This window comes from Physeter macrocephalus, chromosome 20 (genome assembly GCF_002837175.3).
Source record: "Physeter macrocephalus isolate SW-GA chromosome 20, ASM283717v5, whole genome shotgun sequence".
Classification (NCBI taxonomy): domain Eukaryota; kingdom Metazoa; phylum Chordata; class Mammalia; order Artiodactyla; family Physeteridae; genus Physeter; species Physeter macrocephalus.
Window position 1 is genome coordinate 52,434,098 of NC_041233.1, and position 17,761 is coordinate 52,451,858.

At 38.1% G+C, this 17,761-nt stretch overlaps 1 protein-coding gene across 4 annotated transcripts in view; it reads left to right on the forward strand.

The window, feature by feature from the left end:
- The window catches only part of TBC1D12 (TBC1 domain family member 12), a 120,084-nt gene that overhangs the window by 39,973 nt on the left and 62,350 nt on the right, over positions 1-17,761 (forward strand). Inside the window, exon 2 of one of the 4 annotated variants that reach the window (XM_055080896.1) lies at positions 13,828-13,897. The exons of the other annotated variants lie outside the window; for them this stretch is intronic. Within the exon in view, the coding sequence (XP_054936871.1) occupies positions 13,860-13,897 (38 nt within the window). The 5' untranslated portion in view covers positions 13,828-13,859. The remainder of the gene's footprint in view (positions 1-13,827; positions 13,898-17,761) is intronic. 4 annotated transcript variants of the gene reach the window in all.

Here is a 17,761-nt window from a genome sequence, read left to right on the forward strand (position 1 = left end):
AACCCGTGTCCCCTGCATCGGCAGGCGGACTCTCAACTACTGCGCCACCAGGGAAGCCCCCTAGCTCTCATTTTTTTCTTTAGAAAATTCTAGATTTTTTTTTTTTCTTTAAACTTTCTTTGGAGTAGTAATAGGGTAATAAGTAAATTCTAGTTAATCAATGAACTGGAATTTGAGACTTTTAACTTCCAGACCATGAGTTATTTCTCAGTTTGCCAGTGTTCCACTTGGGAGAACAGTTCCTAGCCTTTGTTGTACTTCAGAATCACCTAAAAGCACATTAAAAAAAAATTGGATTCTCCAGAATCCACAACCCCTACTTAGTTGGACTCAGGGAACTTGCTTTTGGCAGGTGACATCTTCAAACTGTAGGATATAATGTAGTGGTTAAAGATGCTGGTTGTGGAGTTGGACTGCCTGGCTTTGAATAAGCTTCCTAGCTGTGTAATTATGGACAGGTTACTTGACCTCTCTGGACCTTAGGCAACTCATCCATAAAATGGGGGTAATAGTGATACCTATCTCATGGGATTGTCGTGAGGGTTAAATGAGATAATATACTAAGCGCCTTGTATTTATTATTTGGTATATAGTGAGGATTCAAATGTTATTCATGCCACAGAAGACCTCCACAGTCCCTTCCCCAACTTCATCACTGAAATCAACTGGTTTAAAGAAAGGGAGAGACTGGAATGAATTTTTTGTGTACTCCCTGAAGAAACATTGCACAGTTTGTGTAGCAGATTTTAAAATAATTTGTATTGGGATTGGATGGGTGTCAAAATGGACTCTGGTGTAGTGATATAAAATTTCCAGAAGTAGTGAAGCTTTGCCTAAAAAGCAGATCTGAGAAGAAACTGAAAGGAGGGAATGTTGAGAAAGATTAAAATGTTTACATCTTTTATTGTTTTAAGGAACTTTTACGACAGGCAGAGACAACTTTGTAAGTTTAAATTCATGAAATGTTTAACTTGGCTTACTTATACATTTCATACTTAGTATTTTGTGGTAGGAAAGCTTTGAGGAAAAGTGAAGACATTTGGAGATTTTGAGGTGATACAGCTGTTACCCATCTATGAATGTATTATTCAGAAAGGGAAAGCCAATCCTTTCTGAGGTGGCTTATTTATTCCTAGGAACCCTGTTAGCTACACTAAACGTTGTCCCCAGGGAGTGGTGGTTGCTAGTTGCTTAGACCCTAGGACGGTAATCATTAAACGTTAGTGTTTAAAATCACCTGTGGTGTGGGCTGTGGGGCGTTAAGAATGCACATTCCTTGAGCCCCCTTTTTGATTTAGTAGGTCTTGGGTGGGGCCGGGTACAAATCCAGGTATTTAACAGAGATTCTCAAGTGATTCTGATGCAGGTGGTTCCCACACTAGAATTAATGAAATACATTTGACCCTTGAAAAACAGGGGTTTGAACTGCGTGGGTCCACTTATATGTGGATTTTTTTCAATAGTAAATACTACAGTCCTACACCGTCTTCTGTTGATTGACTCGCTGGATGCAGATCCACAGGTGAGGAGGGCAGACTGTAAAATTACACTGGGATTTTTGTCTGTGTGGAAGGTAGGTCCCCGTAGTTCCTGTGTTGTTCAAGTGTCAGCTGAAATTATCGATAGGCAGGTCTCCTCAGGTAATAACTGAAAGAAGGTACAACATAACATTTATAGTTTAGATTGCTGTATTAATTTAAAATTGGGTCATGTTTAGGTACTATGTAATTGATGAGTATAAATAGAGATATAGTAGAGAACAGGTATAAAAACAAATGTAGGGGCTTCCCTGGTGGCGCAGTGGTTGAGAATCTGCCTGCCAGTGCAGGGGACACAGGTTCGAGTCCTGGTCTGGGAGGATCCCACATGCCACAGAGCACCTAGGCCCGTGAGCCACAACTACTGAGCCTGCGCATCTGGAGCCTGTGCCCTGAAACAAGAGAGGCCGCGACAGTGAAAGCCCCGCGCACTGCGATGAAGAGTGGCCCCTGCTTGCTGCAACTAGAAAAAGCCCTCGCACAGAAACGAAGACCCAACACAGCCAAAAAAATTAATTAATTAATTAATTAATTAATTTTTAAAAAAACAAATGTAGAAGTATTTTGCTAACTTTCACTTGGTTAATAAACTCTCTGCCTAATTAAATCTTAGTTTCCTTTTTATTAGTGGGAAAGGTCTTTTACTTTCATTTTATGTAGTTTAGATAGCTATGCTTACATGTTCTGTGAAAAACTTTAACTCACAAAACCTTACTCAGGTCTTTTCAACATGGAGTCATAACTTTACTTTTCCTTATTTATAGTTTATCAAAAAGGGTATTAATTTTCTGTCCTCCTGCTGGGTAGTTGTAATTCTTCTCCATGCCTTTAAGAAAAAATCCTGCATGTTGTACATGGCTTATTCCCCTCCAGAATTTGCTGCTTCAGCCTTTCTTGCACTTCTTATTTCTGTGGCCAAAACAAGAAAGAGAGGAAAAACCATGTGACTGTCTGGGTTTTCAGCAGGCTCTTTCCTGCAATTAAGAGAGGTTTACCTAGGAAACCAAGCTATAAGTTACGTTCCTACTTAGAGCTAGTTTGAGAGTAAACTTGGTAATGCATTTAATTTACCTTTGAATTTTGCTTTTCAGTTTCTTTTTAATATGAATTTTACTTTGGGATACATTTCTTGGTTAAAAAATATTTCCTTCTGCCTGTCTCTAACCTCACACAGATTAAAACATTTTAAGTTTGGAACTGAACATGATAGTTTTGAAATCAAATTCTGTGCTGTGTTCTCATATTTTCCCCAATACTGTAATATACAACTACCCATCATACACTGAGCATTATTTAGAATTTCCAAATCTGGTTTTCATCTAGACTGTTTGTAGTCATTTTCTAGTCAAGGATGGGAAATACTTTTCTGTTGCTGTCCCAGGGAAAAGTTATTCAGAGACTATAACAGTTTATTGGTTTTTGTTGTCATTATTAGAAAAACATAAAATGCTCATATTACCTGCTTTCTAAAAGCAGGACAGGGAATATAAAATAAAACTAAAGATAAATACTTTGTTTGTATACTATTCCAGTTAAGGTGGTAAGAAAGAAGATAAAATTGGGAGGGTGTGGAGGTTCTGTTAGAGAGAGGAGAGACTGTTAGAGAATGAGTTTGAAGAGGTTTGTATAGAGAAAAATTGCTGGAGAGAATAAATGTTAGCTGGAAGTTAGCTCTGTACTTTGGCTGTGGGCTTCAGAGTTTTGGCACAGATTATTTACATATTTATTTTTCTATTCTGCTTACTTCAATGCCTTTGTGGATGTTTCTGGCAACTTCTTAAAGATAGCTGCTGTGCCTCTTCTTAACTTCCCCAATATCCCCATCCCCTCATGGCTTCTTAACAGGTTATATCCTGCAACAGAAATATTTTTTAATGACAAGTTGTGTATATCAGGTTTAATTTAGACTTTAAAAGTTTAGGTTGTTAGTATTATAGATTCATGTATTAAAATGTGCATGTATCAAAGTGTAAGATAAATGCAATATACAATTTACAGAATGTACTCTTACTTGAGTTCAAGTGCTAAAAGACAAACTTCTCCTACAAGCACCATGGTAAATCTAGCAAACAATTTAAATCTCTCACCCATGAGAAGAAAATTGTTCATTATCAGGAAGATATATTGTGTAGAAATTTAAGTTTTGAAGTAAGTTATTAAAGTTTTAAATCGGTAAAAGGTCTCAAATAAGTAGTTTCTGTGTTTTTGAAAAGTGATAAAATTTAAGTTGCTTTTTTACTTACATGGTCCTAGACATCTACTCCTCACCCCACCCCTGCTGAATTGACTTTTTTTTTTTTTTTTTTTTTTTTTTTTTTGGGGTATGGGGCCTATGATTGACAGACATAATTATATTAGTTTCAGGTGTACAACATAATGATTTGATTCTTTTTTTTTTTTTTTTTTTTTTTTGCGGTATGCGGGCCTCTCACTGTTGCGGAGCACAGGCTCCGGACGCGCAGGCTCAGCGGCCATGGCTCACGGGCCTAGCCGCTCCGCGGAATATGGGATCTTCCCGGACCGGGGCACGAACCCGTGTCCCCTGCATCGGCAGGCGGACTCTCAACCACTGCGCCACCAGGGAAGCCCTGAATTGACTTTTTAACTTCATTGGTACTACCTAAAATTAGTACCAATGGGTGTTGGTTGTTGTTTGGAAAACAAAAGGTTGTTGTGATTCTAATTGGGTGTTGAGCAAAATTTGTTATCTAAAGACTAATAAAATAAAGCTTTTGATAGACAATTATTATATAGGGTAACCAGCACAATAACTGCACATATAACTAGAGGGTGATGTCCATCTTTGTGATATACTTCCAGAAGCACATTAATGCTGTCGAGAATACAGTACTAGGACAGGGATTAACTTTCAAAATTGGTTATACTAATAAAATAACTGAGAATTATACTGCATGAAGAAAAAATTTTAGAAGGTAACCACTATAAAATGTTCTTGATTAAAATAATAACTAGCTACACATTTTAATGAGGAGGTAAGATTGTTTTGCTCTTGTATGAGACCACCAGAATCTTTTGATTTAGTTGTCCATTTGATGAAAACGTCATAACACCCAGTGGAAAAAAAGACAGTTAACCTTGGTCGGGAGAGGTATTTCAGCTATGCTGCTGGAAGATAGCTTCTATCATGTATACCTTCATTTCAGGAAGTACTTCTAGGTCAGAGGAGCAAAATGTCAACAAAACAAAAATAATAACAACAACAACCCTAGCGCTGTGTCTGCCTCTTTATTGTTAGAGAGTTTAGGCACCTAACAGATGTGGTTTAGCCTCTGCTTCAATTTTTTCACTAACAAGGAGCTCAATTTCCTCAATGCAGCCTATTGAGGGTATTAATTGTTAGAAGGTTCTTTATGTCAAAGCACAGTGTATCTCTTTGTAATGTTCCTGGTCCTAATTTGCCCTTTAAAGCCACAAAGAACAAGTCGTTCTTTTACATAATTACAATTCATAAGATTGCTGCTGAATCTTTTTTTTGATTTTGGACCCTCCCAGCTAAGCATATACAATTTTTATGAGTTAGTTTATGATTTTCTTACCATTTATTCTTTAAACAGATGCTATTGAGCCCCATTTTTTAAAATATATATATATGTGTGTGTGTATATATATATATATATGAGGCATTAAGGAAATCAGATTAAAAATATTTTATTAACAAACTTAAGATGGGAGAGTCATATAAATCAGTACTTACCATGTTACCTGATTAGTGTTACAAAAGAAAATGCAAGGGTACATTAGCAGCACTGAAGAAGGAGTGATTAACTTTGGGATGAGATGTTAGGGAACTCTTCACAGTAGATGAGACATGAATGCTTGGGTTTTTGTTGTTGTTGTTTTAATACCAATGAGGAGGGTTTGGATTGGAATGAGGGTGAAGCCAGTACAGGCATACAACAGCATAGGCAGAATTATACATGAAATAGCACAGCACTTTTGGAACTGTAGAGACTTATTAATTAGTATGACTTCACCTTAGGGCAGGTGAGGTAGAGTGTCAAAAACTGAGGCACAAAGGTTGCGGCTAAATTATGAAGGAGTTTATGTGACAGAACTAAGCATTTTGAATTGATTCTGTGAGAGGTGGCAGTCCATAGGACCTTTGATGGGTTTTTAAAACAAGGGCAACATGCTTAGGATTGCATTTTAGAACAGTGACTCTTGTAGCAGTGTAGCAGATGATTTGGGACTTGAGAAACTGGGGCTTGGATACATTCGTGGTAGTTTTACCTGTACTTGTCAGGCTCTTTATTAAAGTGTGATATCCAGATTATTGATGTAAACAACATTAAATTCAGTCCCTGTCAGAAGGGGCAGCTAACAGATTCAGTGACATATGCTTATACCAGTAGCTTTTTTGTGAAGCTTTAATGAAGGTAAACTTTGAATCTGATTTTTGTTTCTGAGAGAAGTGGGATGATACGAAAATGGAGAGTGATGTGAAAAATTAGGTCTACCATGTTTTGTAAGGAATTTGATGAGGGGAGAAAAGAGCCAGAATAGTTGTTAGGCCAGTTTTTTCCCCCCTAAATTCAAGTATAGTTGATTTACAGTATTATACTAATTTCAGGTGTACAATATAGTGATCTGATATTTTTATAGATTATACTGCATTTAAAGTTATTATATAGGGCTTTGCTGGTGGCGCAGTGGTTAAGAATCCACCTGCCAATGCAGGAGACACGGGTTCGAGCCCTGGTCCGGGAAGATCCCACATGCCGTGGAGCAACTAAGCCCATGTGCCACAACTACTGAGCCTGAGCTCTAGAGCCTGCGAGCCACAACTACTGAGCCCGTGTGCCACAACTACGGAAGCCCGTGCGCCTAGAGCCCGTGCTCCGCAACAAGAGAAGCCACCGCAACGAGAAGCCTGCACACTGCAAGGAAGAGTAGCCCCCGCTCACCGCAACTAAAGAAAGCCCGCACACAGCAACCAGGACCCAACGCAGGCAAAAATAGATAAATAAATAAATTTATAAAAAATAAAGTTATTATAAAATATTGGCTATATTCCCTGTACTATGCACTACATACTTGTATCTTATTTATTTTATACCTAGTAGTTTGTAGTTGTTGTGGAGCAGAAGGGAAACGATTTCAGGGAAAACCCTGAGAGAATAAAGTGGTAAAATCAAGTCTGTATGTCCAATGCACAAGTTCTATACATTGCTTCATAAAAGTGGATGGAGGAAGTATACCCATCACCCATTTTTGAGGATTGAATGAGGTAAAGACAAAGTATTGAGACTTCCATAATTACTTGTATGTATGTGTCTTTTCTACTAAGATGCAAACTCTCTGCAGATATGAAACATCTTTTTTGCTCTTTTGTCTTTGCAAAGAGACATAGAGGCATATATATGAACCATATATATGGAGCCATATATAGGAACACAAAGATTTATTGGATTAAAAACTTTTTTAAAAGTGCTAGAACTTACATAGTCAAATGACTGGAACCTTTGGAGTGATCACTCTGGGAGTAATAGTATCATTTCTCAAAGTATTTTTGGTACCTTTCTCTGAGGGATGTTTCTGTAGGAGAGAAATCAGTTGGGCCAACGTAAGATAGGACTGAAGAATTGAACGTTGGAGGGGTCATAGCTGAAATACATTAGGAAGCCAACTAAGCAGGTTCACTTGTATGTTAAATATAGTAAGTACTCTAATATTCTAGATTTAATAGATTCATGCCCAGGCAAATTATTTAGACACATAATGTGTAAATAGTTGAGGTTTGTGTAAACAAGCATAAATGATTTCACCTCTGGTACTCTTTTTTTTTTTTTTTGTGGTATGCGGGCCTCCCTCTGCTGTGGTCTCTCCCATTGCGGAGGACAGGCTCCGGACGCGCAGGCTCAGCGGCCATGGCTCACGGGCCCAGCCGCTCCGCGGCATGTGGGATCCTCCCAGACCGGGGCGCGAACCCGGTTCCCCTGCATTGGCAGGCGGACGCGCAACCGCTGCGCCATCTGGTACTCTTCTGAAGGATTAAATAAAGTCAGTGACTTCGGGGTCTGTCACCCTAGAATTTGGTCATCTTTGAGTAGGTATAGCTATATCAATTTTGGTGAAGCCTACAACTCTTTTTAACAGGGTGTTTGCAAAACAGTCCATATTTAAAGGACTGACATATAGGTTGTGGTAAAATCCATATTGTCGGTGTAACCGACAATATTATAATGTAAAAGAAATGTTGAACTTTATAAGTATTGCCTTGATGCTGTTGACAGTTTTGAAGTATACTTTTTCCACTTGTGAAGTAAATATTTTCTTTTGCTTTTCTAATTAGTGAAACAAATTATGTATTTTCTTCTATTCTATGGCTTGTCTTTATACTTTCTTGATAGTGTCATTTGATGCACAAAAGTAGAAATGTTTTGGTTTTTTTAAACATCTTTGTTGGAGTATAATTGCTTTACATTGTGGTGTTAGTTGCTGCTGTATAACAAAGTGAGTCAGCTATATGTATACATATATCCCCATATTAGTACTGTTTTAAATTTGGTATATTACAGTTCTAAGTATGTGTTACCAACTTAGTTTTTACTATAAAAGGTAAGATGTATATGTGGCTATCCAGAGTATAGAGGCAAGAAAGTAGGGAATGTGTGAAAAAGAGTACAGTTTGGCTAATATGTTAGAGTTAATTAGTTTTAAGGAACAGAAGCCAACTTAAGCTACCTTAAGTGAAGGAGGGTTTATTGTAGGCATGTAGTAGGCATCTTGTGCACATTCTGAAGATAGAAAATAAAGTATACCTGGGCTAGAGAGTACCTGGAATAATGGTTTCTCTGCTTTTTGGGGGATGCTTGGTTTTTCTTATCTCTCTTCTGCCTCTTGGTTGTTCAGTGCATGGTTTCTACCTGCAAAAGCCATATACAGCTGTCCCAACTGTACATGATTTATCAGTTCAAGCATTTACCGTCATTTGACCCTCTCTCTCAGTCTTCTGTTTAAAAATCCTGGGAATCTGATTGTCTCAGCCTACATATGAATTTGTCCATGTTTTATCATCAGTCCAATTTAATCAGTACTGACTGAGGGTCAAGACCATGAGATACAAATATGACCACTTTGGGCTACTGCTTCAGTCAGGATTGGGGCAAAGGCACTGTCGAAGTGGGGAGTGGGTTGCAGGTATGCTAAAGCCACATGTATTTCTCCTAGTTGTAAAAAGGGTAGTAGGAAATAATGTTGGAAAAATAATTTGGGTCCAAATTGTAAAGAGTCTTTAATGCTAGGATAAAAAATTAAAACTTTTCCATAGTTATTAGAGAGGGTTAAGGATTTGGGGGCAAGAAATGAAATGCTCTGTTCTTTTCTGCTTGTGCTTTGAAGTTTATTCTAGCCAGAATGAGATATATGTCATTCTCCTCCTCTAATTTTCTGTTTGTCTGAATCCTGCCTTGTTCATTCAACAAGCATATTTGAGCACAGACTGTATAGCAGGAAAAGAAGAAGCTAGACTAAAGCCTTTCTGGTAAAGCCAGTGATGATCACATTGCAAACATAAATGCTTACGATGTTGATACTAGCAGGGAGCATGAGATGAAGGAAGGAATATTTATTCCTCTGGCACTGAATCTGGCTTGTAAGTCCATCTTCAGGCTCATTTCAGTGCTTTACAGAGGTTGCCAGTGGAAGGAGGGGTAACAACAAAGAGGTAACATGATAGAGTTTTTTTGGGGTGATCCAAGTGTTCATTACCTCGACTGTGGTGGTAGTTAACACAAATCTGTACATGTGGTAAAACGTGTAGGACTGTATGCCAAAATAAAGACAGCCAGTTTTTATTGTGTTAGTTTAAAAAATAAAAATTTACTGAGTGTTTCAATACCTTATATGCAGGGTACTGTGAAAGTTATACAAATTCTCTTCTCAATGCACTTATAGTTTAAAAGTAGCATTCAGATCAGTATTTAAGGTAGAAAGTGAAAAGTGTAAGGAGAGAATGATTTATAGAAGAAGTGGCTTATGAGGAGAAAGGTTCGTAGAAATAATAGCTCCCCAGACTGCGCTCTTCCATTAGACTAGTGTTATAGACTGAATGTTTGTGTCCCTCCTAAAATTCATATGTTGAAACCTGATCCCCAGTGTGATGCTATTTGGAGGTGGAGCCTTTGGCAGGTGCTTAGGTCATGAGTGTGGGGACCTCGTGAAGGGGATTAGTGCCCTTATAAAAGAGGCCCAGAGAGCTCTCTTGTGCCTTCTGCCGTGTGAGGACACAGTGAAAAGACTACGGTCTGTGAACCAGGAAGCCATCTCTCAGCAGACACTGAATCTGCCAGTGCCTTGATCTTAAACTTCCCCAGCCTCCATAACTGTGAGAAAGAAGTTTCTTTTGTTTATAAACCACCAAATCTATGTTTTTTGTTGTTGTTGTTATAGCAGCCATGAAGGGATAAGACAGCTAATTTGAGGAGTTATTTTTTTCTCTGTAGCCCCCAAATTAGCAGACTTTATGTGTGCAAGCACAGCACTAGAATACAATGGTGAACACAGAGCTCACAGTCTAATGCAGTGGCAACATCATAGAGCTCACATTCTAATGCAGAAAATGACAACTAGATAAATTTTCAAAATCGTTTTGGCTATTCTACTTTCTTTGCCTTGCTACATCAATTTTAGAATCAGCTTATCTATATTTACAGATAATCTTTATTAATTAACTTGGGGAGAATTAACATCTTTACTGTGTTGAATCTTCCATACCTGGAACATAGTATATTTCTCTGTTTATAATTTTGGTCTTTTTTTATTTCCTTTATCAGAGTTTTGTAGCTTTCAGCATACACATCCTGCTCATGTTTTCTTAGATTTATATCTAAATGTTTAATATTTTTTGGAGCTACTGTAAATCATATATTTTTTTAAATTTCAGTTTCTAATTATTCACTGCTAGTACTATATAGAAATATGATTGATTTTTGTTTTCCTTATATCCTGAAACCCTGGTAAACTTACGTACTAGCTCTGGGAGCTTTTCTGTGGATTCCATGGAATTGCTTATGTAGACAATAGTGTTGTCTGCAAATAGCAAAAATTTAATTTTTCCCTTTCCAATCTGTAACACATTTTTCTTCCCTTACTGTACTGGCTAGGATTTTCATTATGATTTTGAGGGGAGTGATGAGAGCAGACATTCTTACCTTGTTTCCAATCTTCAACACATTTGGTCTTTCGCATTTAAGTATGATGTTGGCTGTAGGTTATTTTTGTAGATGCCCTTAACTAGGCCAGAGAACTTCTATTCTGTTCCTAGTTTTCTGTTTTTTTTAATCAAGAATGGATTTAGGGTATTATTAAATGCATAAGTTGATATGATCATGTGTTTTTTCTTCTTTAGACTGTTAAGATGGTGAATTACATTGACTTTTTTTTTAACATCTTTATTGGAGTATAATTGCTTTACAATGGTGTGTTCATTGATTGACTTTTGAGTATTGAATGAGCCTTGCGTTCTTGAAATATATCCCACTTGGTCTTACTTTTCTTTATACATATTGTCACTTTTGATTTTTTTTCACTTAAAAAAATAGCTTTTTTGAGATATAATTCACATACCATACAACTCATCCATTTAAAGTGTACAGCTCAGTGATTTTTACTCAATTCACAGTTGCGCAACCATCACCACAATTTTAGAACATTTTTGTCACCCCCCCCAAACTGTGTATTGATTATGAAGATTAAATACATGAAAAGATATCTTTTATTGTAAACAAAAACACTAACATAGTTTTATTTATATAAGAGGCATTCGTGGATAAGTATTCACACGTGGTTAATTTTATTCATCATTATCTGTTATCTTGCTTTCCTTTCCCAACTTTCTCTCTTTTTTTATTTTTTGGTCACGCTGTGCAGCTTGCAGGATCTTAATTCCCTGACCAGGGGTTGAACCCAGGGCTGTGGCAGTGAGAGCGCCGATTCCTAACCACTGAATTACCAGGGAAGTCCCCCAAACTTGCTCTTAGAGGTTAAAAGATGTCTTACCTCCTGGTGACTGGAATATTTTGCTCGTATTTTGCTGATGTTGTTCCTTGTTACTGCTCATGTTCTCCTAAAAGTTCTTAACTGTATCCTTCCTCTTTTGTTCTAGTGGTTTCTGTCTTTCCTCTGAATGTCTTAAGTACGACACTAGGCTTAAAGCAACGGAGTTCCTCTTCATGAGGCCTTTGATACATGATGTAATTAGTTTGTAGCAGAAAAGCAAGAATATTTTTATAATTACCTTTCCCCCCTTAATTGTATTCAATTGTGTTTTCCCATGCAACAAAAGAATGAAAAGATCTCTGTCAGTAAGATATTGCCTGAAACTTATTTACTAAAAGAAATAAGACATACCATAAGGTAACTTGCTGACATGAACACAGGAGAAAGAAGAAAATAATTTATGTATTTGAACTGTTTAAATGAATATAAGAAGCATTTTGGCAATGTGTAGGATGAAAGAGAATAGGCATAGTTGTGAAGCTCTTGTGTCTTGATTGTTCTGTGGAGGACATGAACAAGATAAGTGTGATTAAAAAGAAGAGGAACTGTGCAAAGAGATCTGGCTCCAACACTTACTATTGATGTGACCTTGGGAAGTGGCTCGTGAACCTTTCTTGGGCGTGGTGGGGTGGCACATTGAATACTTGGAGCATTTGATGAAAGCTATAGACAGTTGCCCAAGAAAAATGTTTGTGAGTACATCATTTACTTCAAATTGTGCATGCAGTTTGAGGAGGCTCATGGATCTCCTCTAGCCTGTTCACGTAGATTCATTGATTCTTTTTGGCTGCGTTGGGTTTTCCTTGCTGCACACGGGCTTTCTCCAGTTGCGGCGAGCAGGGGCTACGCTTTGTTGTGGTGCGCGGGCTTTTCATTGCAGTGGCTTCTTGTTGCAGAGCACAGGCTCTAGGTGCACGGGCTTCAGTATTTGTGGTACGTGGGCTCAGTAGTTGTGGCGCACAGGCTCTGGAGCGCAGGCTCAGTTAGTTGTGGCACACGGGCGTAGTTGCTCTGCGGCATGTGGGATCTTCCTGGACCAGGGCTCGACCCGTGTCCCCTGCACTGGCAGGCGGATTCTTAACCACTGCACCACCAGGGAAGTCCCAGGTTCACTGATTCTTGATGACGAACCTTTGACCTGGTTACTGTCTGAGGCCCTTGGCAGCTCTGAAGTACTTAAAAAAAATTATAACCTTACTTTCAGCATTGAAATTCTGGGGTTTTTTGACAAAGAATAAATGATACTGAATTCTGTCCTTTTCTGATAGTCCTGATCTATGGCAATACTTAGGTTAATTAAGTAGTGTGTATTAAATAAAATTCTCTATTATTTTTTTATTTTTAGGATTTGTAATAATGACAGACAAAATCCAGAAATGACTTGAAAAAGAAAATTCTTGGAATTAAAGAAAAAACCTATCTGGCAAAAAACAAAACAAAGCAAAAAAAACACTTTTTTTTTTTTTGCATATAGTCAGCTGAAAGTCTTTTTCAAGTGAAAAATGATTGAGGTTTGGAAAGAATGTAAGTAGTCTTCATGCCAGATCTTTAATCCAGAATACTCAAGGGTAGCCAAAGTACTGTGTTTTAAAGAGACAGTACTTATGCTTCTTTGAATTAATTATGTAGTCAACTGTGGCATTCCATGTTCACTAGATAATGTTTTCTTTTTGGCCTTCTGTTATACTTTGGGGAAACTTAAGTACAAAGTCCAGGAAGCTGCTGTGTTTTCAGAGGTCCAACTTCTGCTGAGACAGAGTTTGAAAATCAGATTATGATTTCTAGTTTTTCAAGTTGATTTTACTCTCTTGATTAAAGTTGAATTTTTTCCTGTTTGGAAAAGTATTCTAACCCCTTTTTAATGTACAACTACATTTAAGTGATGATTAGAATTTATCTAATGAATCTAAAACGTTAAAATAGTCATATATATGTAAATGTTAGGCAAAAACAGTGTTTTTTGTTTTGTTTTGTTAGAGGTGACAATATTATTGGCAGTAAGAAGGTTCAGGATTAGGTAGAGTTTTCTGTAGCTGTGTCAGATTCCACAATCTGAGAAAATATGGAGTTTACATATCTTTTACTCAGATATATAAGTAGGTTTGCCAAATCTTAAAGACCCAAGTACTGGAGATTCTACTTTAGAAATGATGAGCAGAGAACTTACATGGTGTGAATAAGTTTTGCCCCTTTTTGGTTAGCTTTATCCTTTAATAAGGTGTAGTATGCAAGTGGTCTGACTCTTTTATATCATCTGTAACTCTTTCAGTGTGGTAAAAGAAATGAAGAAATCTTAGAAAAATGAAACAGACGCAGATAAGTGAAGCAAGTATTAACAGGTATTAACAATCAAGAGCCACTCATCAATCTTTATTATAAAAACCACTAAAGAGAAGGCTTGGCCTTTTTTTTTCCTTCCTCTCTCTTCTAATCCCCGCATCAGTTTTTGCTTGGTGTGTCTCTTTTTTTCTTTATGTTTTCAGCAATATAGAAACATTGAACTGCTGTTTCTTAGCTAGTGCTGTTTCTTAACTGGTGCAACAGATTTTCTCAATTTCTTTTTGTTATGAAGAGCAGACACAAGTTAGTGGAGAGAATGGAAGATAGTGTGTTTGTATCTCTGTGTGTGTAGATGGTTGTGTATGTGAACATAGTGTTGATTGGAGTGGAGAGTGACTTTAATGGGGGAAAGATGGATTACCACTACCATTCCCTATTCCTTATATATACTGACAAAATGTGTCACAGAATGGAAAAAAAAAACAAAAAACCCTGAACTAGAAAACATAGTTTTTAATATTTCCAGTATATCTGAAGCAATAAGATACCTTTCAACTTATAAAAACTTGACGTTTGGGGGTTTGTGGAGGACACCTGTTTATCAGCCCATCTGGGTTTGGAATCAGTTGAGAAAAAGATATGGACACAGACAGATAGGACCTCAGAACATCATACTCATGAAATCTGGGTTGAAAGACATGCCTTTGGGTGCAGTGTGCCTCCTAATTCTTCAACTGAATTAAATGTATCCAGCTTAGTCACTAGCACAGCAGGCCTTTCCTGTGGAGGTGGGGGGCAGAGGGGTGCAGAGGAAATGACCTGCGTATTAGAAAAGTAGAGCAGACTGTACCTTCTCTGCTGTTTGGCAGCAATGTCTGTCACCAGAATTTTATCCCCTCAGCTGGGGATGGATAAGGGGGAAAAGAAGCTAGGAGTGTCCCTCTGCCCTGCCCTTCCCCTGAAACGTGAAACGGACAGAATGAATGACCCTCTCTCCCAACACTGCCGTAAATCTCATTCATACAGTCCAGCTCCACCTCCAGAATTCAGAGAGAAAGAATTGTCCTCTTTCAGGTGTGGGTGCTTGAACACATTTAGTTTGTTTTGCAAAGAAACCTTTAGTGTTGATTTAAATTTAAGAACTTTGACTGTCTTGGGGGGTGGGGGATAGGAAAAAGGGGTGGGGGGGAAGAGAGAGAGAGAGAGAGAGAGAGAGAGAGAGAGAGAGAGAGAGAGGGGCTCTTTGGTTTGAAAAGGTGATGAGGAGGAATCTAGTCCTCCACATTTATTTGTATTGGGACCTCAACTTTCCCAGTCCCCTGATGGTGGATTAGGAGGGACAAAGGATTGGGCATGAGAAGAAGGACAGAGTATGGCACATTTTTAGCCTATTTATGTACCTTTTCATTGTGTTTTCCCCTTAAGATTAAATAAAGTGGTAATTCTGTTTGTAGGCTAATGAGTAGAAGCCCATTTGATCTGTAATGCTGTTTTAATATAATTCTGTGTATTTGTAGCAATATTTAAAATTTTTCATTGCAGATGTATATGCCATTTAGCTACAGCATAAACAGTTTTTGTGGCAAGGGATAACCTGAAAACCCAATCCAAAATTTCTTAGTGGCATAAGAAATTAATGTGAAACATTATCTGGTGGCCTTTCTTTGCAATTGGATACCTGTGGGTTCGTATTTCTTTTATGGAAATCTCTTATAATAACCAAAGTTACTGTATATGTAAATATAAGGTATTTAGCTTTGGTTTGCTTTTATGACTTAATGAGAATTCAAACTTCATTCTGAACTTATCATCATTGTAATATTGTGCTATAATACATATTGGAACCACACTTTTTATTGTGGAGGCCATCTATTTGTTTTTTGCTTTTTTCCTTTGAATCCCTGCAAGTCATAGCAAGATTCTTCAGAAACTACGTCCATTTGAAAGACCTACTGTTGTTTGATTTAAGTAGTTAGTATTCCTTGATTTTAACTTTGGAAGTCCAAAATATTCTTGTAGATTAATTTTGCACATAAACACATACATGCATAACTTTTTTTTAATGATGCAGAATAATTTCTAAGAGTCTTTACTCAAAAAATTGTGTATATTTGGCATTTTGTCTGTGACTTTATTTATTTATTTATGGCTGCATTGGGTCTTCGTTGCTGTGCACGGTCTTTCTCTAATTGCAGCGAGTGGGGGCTACTCTTTGTGGTGGCTTCTCTTGTTGCAGAGCACGGGCTCTAGGCGCTTGGGCTTCAGTAATTGTGGCATGTGGTCTCAGTAGTTGTGGCTTGCAGGCTCTAGAGCACCGGCTCAGTAGTTGTGGCGCACGGGCTTAGTTGCTCCGCGGCATGTGGGATCTTCCCGGACCAGGGCTCGAACCTGTGTCCCCTGAATTGGCAGGTGGATTCTCAACCACTGTGCCACCAGGGAAGCCCCTTGGCTGTGATTTTTAAAGAGTTCTGTTTTGTAACTTATAGAGGTATAATGTACAGTATTGATATGTATAGTCTCTAGTTTTTCAAATGAGAATGTGTTTGGTAGTGATTACAGTATCTAACTGTAAGTAAAGGTATAGACATAACCACCCCCAAAGCCTCCTTGTAAAACTCTGCACATGAGTTTTCTGATCTGTGGTTATCACTGTCCTTTGGTATAATTGCATCTTACATTTGTGGTCTCCTCATTCTGTTGCTTTGTCTGTGTTCTCAGCCAGGTCACATTCTTTGAAGTTGTGCTTCCCTGAGTTTGAAAAAAAATGCTTATGTTCTTTTACTTTATGGTTACCCTGCTTTAATTAATTATACATGTATCCCCCTCAATTCTAGAGAATGAAATGCTGTTTTTTTCACCTCACAAGCACTACCTTGTTCATGCATTGTTGTGAGGAGATAAGCAATTTATAGGTTTTTAGACGAGATCGGGTGCGTTCATGGTGGTATGGCCGTAGACTAATTTATATGTCTTTAGATCTGAAACAGTTAAGATTGTAGTTAGAGATCTGATTCCCATCAATGATTGGAGTTGGTGGTAGCTGTGAAAAACAAACAAAACTGGTTGTTCATTGTAGACTCCCCGCCTCCCCAGCCGCCAAGAGCTAAATTGTTAGTGTGAGGCTTCTGGCTAAATACCTCAATATGATGAAGACAAATTTATATATAAATGTGAATTGACTCTAAGAGGAGTGGTTAAAATCTGAAATGTTTATTAACTTTGGCCCAAATAAGTATACCTAAGCTTGTGGCAAAAGTGGATGCCTCACACTGTAGGAAAAGGCTAACTTTATAGCTCCTCAGTGGAAGATTAAGAATATGAGATCTGGGCTTCCTTGGTGGCGCAGTGGCTTGAGAGTCGGCCTGCCGATGCAGGGGACGCGGGTTCGTGCCCCGGTCTGGGAAGATCCCACATGCTGCGGAGCGGCTAGGCCCGTGAGCCATGGCCGCTGAGCCTGAGCGTCCAGAGCCTGTGCTCCGCAATGGTAGAGGCCACAACAGCGAGAGGCCCAAAAAGAATATGAGATCTTTTCATTGTTTTACTTAGTGCTCTTCAGTTACAAGGGAGTTCCACTTGGGGCATTAGGTTTATATAACTTAATAAAAACTGGTGGGGTTTTTTTTTTGACACATACAAAAGAAAATATGAAACACGTGAATTATGATACACGGTATGCATTAGTGAACCCTTTGCCCAATGTCAGAAATAGAACATTATCAACACTACTGTTGAAAATATACTACCTGTGAGTGTCTTACTATCCTGTTCACCCCTAAGATGTAGCAACTGCCCTGAATTCCCTTGGTATTTTAAGGAATAATTTTTGCCACATTATTTTTGTCATTATTTTATTGTTTTTGAGCTTTATAAAAATGATATACTGTGTGAACTCTGCATCTTGTCCCGTCGTCCCCCCTCGCCCA